General features: G+C 38.8%; 1 protein-coding gene across 1 annotated transcript in view; it reads left to right on the top strand.

Moving 5' to 3' along the window:
- Positions 1–2471: 2471 nt before the first annotated feature.
- The window catches only part of alk (ALK receptor tyrosine kinase), a 465705-nt gene continuing 458551 nt past the window's right edge, over positions 2472–9625 (top strand). Inside the window, exon 1 of the mRNA XM_082143697.1 lies at positions 2472–3954. Coding sequence (XP_081999823.1) covers positions 3234–3954 — 721 coding nt within the window. The 5' untranslated portion in view covers positions 2472–3233. The remainder of the gene's footprint in view (positions 3955–9625) is intronic.

The raw sequence follows: 9625 nt of genomic DNA, 5'->3' as shown, positions 1-9625 counted from the left end.
CTGTTTGATAACATAGTCAAGGAAAAGGCGAATCATATTAATTACCGATAGAGTCCGATGTGTCCGAGCGACAGCATTGAGCAGCGTTTACCTCAGAGTGAATCTCTGAGCTGGTGTGAGTGAGTGAGTGGAGGCGGGGCTAATTTGCATATTCATGGTATACTAATGAAGTAAAGGTGTATATTTACATTCAAGCTATTTTAAGGCATGAAGAATTATTATTTTTTTTACTGGAAAAAAAGCATTTAAATATGTAATTTAAGGGATACAATTCTTGACTACAGGGGGACTTTAAATATATTTAGTGTTTTAATAATATTAGAATTTTTTTTTTCATAAAACACTTTGATGAGTGTCTAGATAGCACAAATCTGATTTAAGGTTTACATTTTATTTCAATGGCATTATTTATGACTTTATTTCTTGAGACATTCTACTAAGTAACTTTGCAACTACATGTCAACTACCAGTCATGACTTATATAGTTAGAAGAATGTATAAAGTGGACCGTCAAAATAAAGTGTTACCGATATAATACAATGTTCACTCTGACCCTTATCTTCTAAAACGGCAAGACTTTCATTCTTCTGTGGAACACAGGAGTCATTTTTGAAGAATATATCTTTCGAGCTTCAAAGAGGATTCAGAATCACCATAAAAGTGTCAAAAAGTAGTTTAACTCACACACTCTTCTGTCATACAAACTCAACTTTGGGTGGAAAACTGGACTGAAATTCACTAATAACCCTTGCGACCAGACTGAGTCAGGGAGTCAACTCTAACCCCAGATCAGAATCTGATTTGTGAACAAATCATTCCGGCCTGTTTTTATGAATTCCAGTTTGTTTCATAAAATGTCATTCTTTAATTGGCTTTAATGCATTATTATAATTGATATTGAAAAAGTTTTAATGATCCTCAAAGTTAAATATTTCCAATTGAATTGAAGCCAAGACTGTAAATTCTTTTGAATCTGACATGACACTATCTTAATCGCATAATTGTGATGCACTGGTTACATAAAGTTGCACGACGCAAGTCCCAACACGTCAGATCTGATTTTAGCAGTGCAATGCTCGACAGTAACCTAGTCATAATTAAACAACCTTACCATTAAGCGGATTGTCTCTTTCATAGCATAACAATTAGAATATAGCGCACAATTAGTCACTCTATTTCCGGGAATGATAACACCCGTCTGGCAGGATGTTTAAATCCCAGTGCAATGAGAGCATTAATGAGCTCGTCACGATGACACAGATCAGACCAATAAGCGCGACATACTCCCATCTAGCGGAGGAAAGCAGAATCGCGAGACACTTTATAATGATTTCATAACTTTCTTTAATGACGTTGACAGACAGGATAACATTTTATAATGCTTAATCAATCAGTGGTTTATGTACATAGTTATACATGTCCTTTCATTCATGTGTTTTAGATTATATTTAAATATTTAATCTGAAATCTGAAAATCTGAATCCACTATTGTGAAAATGCTTCGCACAATAGCAGGCTTACTGTTGATTATTACAAATTATATTATCTGAAAAACAAAAAATTTTAATCGAGAAATAACAATAAATTTGAGTATTTTCTAGTTGGTATGCCTCTCTTTTGCTTTAATGATATCATTAAGCTTGCTTGAAATCCGCTGGTTTTTGCAAAGCTTGATGTTCCACATTATCCCATCATATTTTGAAAACATTCCAAATAATCCATCAATCCATCTATCTATCTATCTATCTATCTATCTATCTATCTATCTATCTATCTATCTATCTATCTATCTATCTATCTATCTATCTATCTATCTATCTATCTATCTATCTATCTATCTATCTATCTATCTATCTATCTATCTATCTGTCTGTCTGTCTGTCTATCTATATGTCTATCTATATGTCTATCTATATGTCTGTCTGTCTTTCACAATTCTTGTGTCTGACAAACATTGTCTGCAATGTCTAATATTTTGTTGTTTTCCAATTCTCACATAAGTTAACCAAAGTTTTTCAGGATTTTGACAAACTGTCAGTCGGAGATCCGTTAAAATTAAAGAAACCAATTATGTCTGTTTGATCCAACGGTGTGTTGAATATAGCTACAGTAATACTATGCTTTAATTGATTAACAGGTGTATCTATTTTTTCGTTTTGAACGCTTCATAAAAAAGTGCATCTGCGTTTTGACGCATCTAAGCGCTCGATCCAATCGCTCCGTGACGTGGAATGGCATAATTACAGAGGCTGTGAATGATTATCTGAGTAGCTAAATTATTGGGAGGCGACGCTCGTCATACACAGATATTCATTAAAAACTAATTACGGCGCAATGCCGCCATAAGGAGGTGCCATCTCGGTCATTTCAATGAGTTTCGAGTGCCGTGACGAGTGTCGACACCAATCACGGTAGTTTTAAGGGGCACATATTCGCGTCTAACGACCTGCTGCTGGTGACGTCATAAAGAGATGCAGAAGTGAGTTTCACAAACCAAAAAAAAAAAAAAAAAAAAAAAAAAAATCGGAGCGCCGGGGTGGCACGCGCACAGTGGGCTCGCGCGCGCGCGGCATTTGCAGCCTCAAATGAGTAGCTCGCGCTGAAAAGGCTCCCTCGTTTTGACTGGCTGCGCAGGTAAGACCCGCTCGATTTAGATCGACCACGTCCAAAAAGCGGAAAGTATTATTAGTCACAGTATGATAAAAAATAAACTTGTGTTTATGATCGGCAGAAACACGGTATTCCATGGATTGTGTTTGATTTCAACGCGCGCAGTTTGTCGTGTAAATATGTTGTATTATCGAAAAGTGGACATGTTAAATGTGTAAGGATCTGTTATTATTCGACTGCTGAAAAAAAAAAAAAAGAAAAAAAAAAGGATTGCTGACAGAACGACTCTGAGGTATTGCATGCAGATACAAGGAGCCTTTGAGCAGCCCTGGAGAACTTGTTAGGCATACCAAGAAGCTCCACAAGAGGCGAATCTTTTTTGTGCGATTTAATGACCCTACCAATTAATTATTTTGTGGATTATTCTTCCTTAATATGCGGGGATTAAATAGCAACCTCAAGAGCTTTGATAAAAGCAAGCACATCTTAATGCACAAGGAGAAGATATGTAGACTCGAATAGCTCTCCATTCGTTTCCCGTTTCAGCACCCCATTTGGAGAGCGTGCGGGTGCCGGAGTGAAGCAGAACCCAAAAGAAAATTGGATCTTTTTAGCCTAAAATCATGATCGCACGGATACTCTACTTTTTTCTTTGGTCTGCGGCATTTCTTTCGGAGCTGCAGTGCGCTTCTCAGAGAACCGCGGACGCACTTACTACTTTTCCCACGTCCGCGTTCATCAACGCCACCGACAGAAAGGACTCCAACCAGACCTCCCCCTCTCGGATCAAGAGGAAGACGCTCTCGGTGGATTTCGCCGTCCCGTCGCTGTTACGTTACTACTTGGCTCTGTTTATAAAGCGCCCGCTTAACGGAGACTGTCTGTCGTTTAATGGATGTTACACGGTGCGCGCGAACTTGCTCATGCGCTGCGTTCCGTTGCAAAAAACCATCGCCAGTTTGGTTGATGTAAAGTTGGCCGGGATGAACCTCAACAGATCCAGCACTGGACAGCTCCCGTATCGACAGAAGCGTCCCGTGCCGAAAGTTTTGAATTTAGGTTTGACCAGCGCCAGTCGAAAGTCCAATCAAGTTGTGGTGGAGGTGGGAGAAGAGATGGTTAAAACGGGATGTGGAGGACTGCATGTGTACGAGGACTCGCCGGTTGTGTTCCTGGAAATGGACCTAACGCGGATTTTGGAGTGGTGGCTGGGGGCGGAGGGAGGCCGGCTCAGGGTCCGACTCATGCCCGAGCGGAAAGTGCAGGTCCCGGGGAAAGAGGACAAGTACTCCGCTGCCATCAGAGCTTCGGACGCCCGCCTCTTCATTCACATCGCTTCAAGTGGTAAGAATTCAACTTTGCGATGATTGCCGTGTTTATAGAGTTTAAGGTTATACTTGTCCATGTTTCATTGCAATTAAACATTTTATTGAGTAATAGTAATTAACTACATGCTACGTAGGTTAGGATTGGGGTTTGATTTAGAGTTAGTTGCATGTAATTATAGATAATTTATAGTTATATCATGTGTAACAAGGACACTGTAAAATAAAGTGTTACTGAGTTTAATTTGCAGTGTAATTACATGCAGAGCTGTCGCTTAGGTTAAAGGTGGAAACTGTTTTGGGGCCCACAGGTCCAGGGGGCCCCCTCAACAATTTATAAATGTTATCTAAAAAAAAAAAAAAAACACAGTTAATTTCTTACTTGTGCTCAGTTATTGTTATAGTAAGCAGTTCTATTCATTTTTACACAGTTCTTGGTTAATCTGCAGTCAGATAGGTCTTAATAATGGCCATTGCCCATGCAATGCTGTAACTTCAGCTCAATTCAATATTTCACGTCCATGTATTTATAAATATGCTGATTAGCTGTGTAATAAGCCTGATGATGTCATCATAGTACATCAAAACTTATCTTGATCACCCTGTTGGGGTTTATTTTTGCGATAATGACCGGCTGTACATTATCCCCTGCATACAATACGACAGTGAGAAAAGTTTGTGTACAGCAAAAAAGTTTTCCACTGTGATTTGGTTATGCTGAGATTTGTCACTTCCCCCTTTGTATTGTTGCAATGCTATCAGTCTTGGTAATTCATTGGCTGTTCACAAGGGTGGCACTGCAACACCATTAAAGACTACACAGCATCACTGCACGCACAAGGGGCAAAATCGCATAAGCTGACAGATGCAAAACCCATTTAATGGCTTGCCCCATCCCTCCTGTAAAATCCAAAACCGTTGATCTGTTTTCTCATTGGAATTTTGTGTTGAGAGTCTCAGTGTTGACCGAAGTAGAGTGACCACTGGGGAAACACTACAGCAGGCTTTCATTCACAATTTGGCATTAGCATCGTTTTTCTGATTAAACATTTGCAATGATGTTTGAAGTATTATTCTTGATAAATCGGTTTATGGCACCTCTTTCCCCATATAATCCGTGAGAGGATGTTCTCAGAGACACTCAAAACTATGAAGTGCATAGACCTCAAGAGATAGGTTGCTTTACTTTATGATGTTTTTTTGCTGACTCCCACAGCTTTGATGCTATTTGCTTTATCAGTGTAAATGGCACTTCTGGTAAGGCTAGGTTAGCATACCTAATATTGCCTATGTCACACTCTGTTCACACAGTCTTTGGTCTTTGATTCTGACACATTCTTTTCACATCTCTGATTCATCTCCCTTGAAAGCTTCCTCATTTTTGGTGATTATTCTGTAGGCAGGATTCAAGTTTCTGGTGCAGCCCACATATTGTGATTCGAAAGATCTCTGAAACCCCTCATCAGTGAACAATGTTACTCAAGGCTGATTCATTCTTTGCTCATTCAAAACTGTAATAAATATTCTATGGCATCCCTCATCAACCCTCTCTGTCAAAGATGTCCCTTTTAAGAAGCAGATCGATGAAACCTGTCACACAACAGAAGAGAACAGACAGGTGATCACATACACAAAGTTTATTAGTAGGATGCAGGGAACTAACACTAGTTGCACTGTGACTTAGCTGGGTGGAATAAGATGATCACAGGTGCAGGTGGTTGAAGGATGGTACAGGCTGAACACACACAACGGCTCGGGATCAGACAACAGAAGACTGAAGACGGGCATCCGAAGACGGGTGGTCAGGCAGGTAAGTCTCAGGCTGGTAACGGGAGTTGTAGCAAGAGATGAGTCTGTACGTGGTTGGATGAGACCAGACAATGGTGTGCAGGTTGTGTGTGGTATATATCGTGCAGGACGGTCGATGAGGAAGTACGGGTGCGTTGAATCAGTAGTCCGGGGAGAGTGAACGAGTGTGCGGAGCGTGCTGATCTGGTGACGATGGGCTGATAGATGGTTGTGTCACCGTGACGAAACCATGGTGGCATTTTTTTCCCTACATGCTCTGCTGTTTTCCGCATAATCACAGTTACCTTATGTGCATTTGAAGTGGTGCATGGATAAATAATTATTATAGTCAGTCTGGAATCTTCTATACCAATCATACTTTGATTACAGCGAAGTAGCCGCAGAGACTTGAGTGCCTCTTGAGTTATTTATGAAATTACAAGAACTATAATCATGCCATAATCACATAAACTTGCTTTTTCTGTGATATTTTTCGGGTTTAAATATTGAATAAACCATCATAAAGAGGATACTATTTAATGCCCAAATGAATTTAAAATCACATCCATATTACTCTGTGATGTCATTAGTAATCATGAAGTCTGGTTCTATACTCTTTTTTGTTTGTTTTTGTTTAGATAAACACTAAAACTTTACAGATGTAAATGGAATTCATTGGTTGTTTTTTATCGTAGTAATTGTGAAATCAATTTATTTATCATTTATTTGACACAGTGAACTTATTCTATTTTATTCGGTGTGATTTTTAAACATCGTTTTGGCAGTGTTTCAGTTAGGTTTCATACTTGTTGAGCTTTCAAGATAATTCAATTCATCAATAGAAAGAGTGCAAATGACTTTCATTAGTTCCATCTAGATTCCATTTATAAATAAATTTGCCATTAAAAAGGTCATTTACTTGTAAATGAGAGTCTGAGTATTGAACCTGGTCACCTGTGGCGATGCCCTCTCAGAAATTCCAGCAATTTCAGCTCCGACCTTCTCCTTAGAGGATTCGTAAAAATACAAACTCTAAAGTTATGCATACATTAAAGGCTTTATTTTTCAGATAAGGTCAAAACGTAGATTGCATTTCAGTGTCTTTCCAAACATACACAAATGTATGTGTACATCATTTGAATCTTTCACTGTAAAGTCTTGAGCAGATGAAGTATGATCCACGAACATCACATAATCTGTAATTGAAGTATCAAAGGCTTGTTGTCTTTTGCGGAGTGGTCAGGTCTCATCCTTCAAGACTCCCAGAGGCCACTGAGACTTTCTCATCTGATGGTCAGAAAAGTCATTATGATTTCTCTCTCTCCTCAGGCCTGGTGCTTTGTGACATTGTCTGTCCTTTTCTGCTCTCAGCATTCTTCGCTGCAATCAAAATTTCCTCTTCACAAGCACACCATTCCATGTTCTTCATTTGTCCTCAGCTTGCTTTCTGTGGTATGTGAATAGCATGGAACAAATACTAATATTTCAACACAGGCTCACAGGAATAACAGTTTTATAGAAAATCTGTCAACGTTTTATTACATTAGTTGTTGTACGTATTGTGGGAGTTCAGAAATGAAATGACCGGTGAGTGGCGCTAAAAGGCTAATGCTCATTCGCGTTTGAAAATAACATACACCTCCACTAAACCCTAAAGATACCCGATAGTGTTAACAAAAGCAAGCATGAGACAAAAACACATTGCTGAAGCAACCATGCCATTTTAGCTTGCTTCTACAAGTCTTTGAGCTCTTTTATCGTGACATGTTTCAAAGGACTTTGCGCTCTGCATCGCAAATGGTGAATTCACTACACCAGAAAAGCCATTCAAAATGGAGATGATAATGTGTTGCAAACATCAAAATACATTAGTGTTTTAAAGTGAAAGTGTTTTGAGTTCAAGGAAACGTACAGAAAAAGTCTTGATTAAAGGGACACTCCACCGTTTTTGGTCGTGTAACTACTCGTGTAACTGTATTTAAATAGGGAAAACGTGGAGGTGTTTGGTCGCTTCTAGCTTCATCTCTGTTTGGTCCCTAATGAATGAACTGGGCTAAGCTAAGTGCTATCAGAGTGTCGCCGCGCGCCAGAGCGATTGAGCGCACACACTGAGACGAGAGAGGTATGTATCAACTCGTCTTAGTTAAGGGAATAACTTAGTGTAATATGAAAAAACAAACGGTGGAGTATCCCTTTAATCAATAATCTGCCCCTGTAATTGTGTTGAAAAGGAATAAAAGTTCTTGGTGTTTTACTTCCTAGTGTTCGTTTCTGCTGGAAAATGCAGTGAATTGTATGTATAGGTAAATTGTTTTGAGTTTTGCAAAAATGTAGGTAGAGGCACTCCAATAAGCCTATGTTGTAATATTTATAGTAGTAGTAGGAATATAGATCAATATGCACAATAGAGGATCTTTTTGGTAACACTTTATTTTGATGGTCCACATTCTAACTATGAGTAACTTTGCAACTGCATGTCAACTAACTCTCATTAGAGTATTCGTAGACTGTCTGCTTAATATCTGCTGAGACTTTATTTTGATGCTCCTCCACAGACATTCTACTGACTATAAACAAATTTGCAACATGTTAACTTATTCTACAAACCCGAGCCCTAACCTTACCGTCTACCAACAGTCTACTAATGTTCTAATGAGAGTTAGTTGACATGTAGTGGCAAAGTTACTTATAGTAGACTGTCTAAAACAAAATAAAATGTTACCTCTTTTTCTGTTTTACAATGTTAGTTTGTTGTAGACTTCGTTTAATAAAGGAACAGTTCATCCAAAAATCGAAACTTTTTGTCATCAGTCACTCATCTTCATGTCATTCCAAACCTATATGTAATAACCAACCCTTTATTATTCTGTGAAACACAAATAGCAACATTTCGGGAGGTAAAAAAAACAAAACAACTTTATGCAGCTTGTTGTCTCTTAATGCCAGTTTATAGTCACCTCAATTCTCATATTGGGTGTTCTGGATTGTTTTTAGCCCCCTACCGGTAAACCTCTTTAAACCAGCATGTTTCTCTCTCCAAGTTGAGCTGATCAATAATCCACCTGCTTGGAACAGTTTATCTCTGAAACTGGAAAGAACACAGCCAGGAAAGGATTCTCTAATCTTTCTCAACAATGTTTATGTCTGTATTTTTTTTTTTGGAGGGTAGAATACTTTCTCCAATTTCAGTTTAATGTGCAGAGACAACTTAAGTAAGCCATTCTCACAGATTGATTTCCCTAGAGAGTGTAAACACTGTGGTTCTGTGGCACTTTCAACATTGCTCTGTTTCTTTGAGCAGCCAGAGACAGAAACATTAGGTCATCCAATGGTCTGAGATCGGGGTGTTTGTCCGAGCAATGCAATACCTTTTTGGAAACCTTTTGGTGCCGCTAACGATGCAGAAATTACTCACAGAAGCTTTAATCTGTCTTGAGAATTAGAATAAAATAGAATACTTTTGATTCTCCAATTGCAAAAAGGCTTTGTTGACATCTTAAAACTTCTATCCCAGTTCAAAAAAGGCAATTTAATCGCTCTAAGCTGCAAAACCCTCTAATTGTCCGTTCAAGCGCAAGAAGACACAAAAGAGAACTCAATTCAGTATCCGTGCACTATGAGAGGAGGCTTTTTGTGCATGCAAATTGAGTGCCGAATTGAGTTCTCTTTTGTGTCTTCTTGCGCTTGAATGATTTAAAACCACATTAAAATGCGCACACATGAATTGATAAGCAGAATCGAAACAAGTATCCGATTCCTGACCTTAAGTGTCCGATTCCAGAATTGGAAACGATTTTCTATTCCCATCCCTACACAGGACTAGCGTGGAGTAGCTAGGATTATTTAAATGCTCATCACCACATTTTGGTTAATAGCAGCTTTTAGCCTATTGTATTGGCAGG

Source organism: Leuciscus leuciscus, assembly GCF_965113295.1.
Source record: "Leuciscus leuciscus genome assembly, chromosome: 17".
Taxonomy (NCBI): Eukaryota; Metazoa; Chordata; class Actinopteri; order Cypriniformes; family Leuciscidae; genus Leuciscus; species Leuciscus leuciscus.
This window is presented reverse-complemented; position numbering and strand designations above follow the sequence as displayed.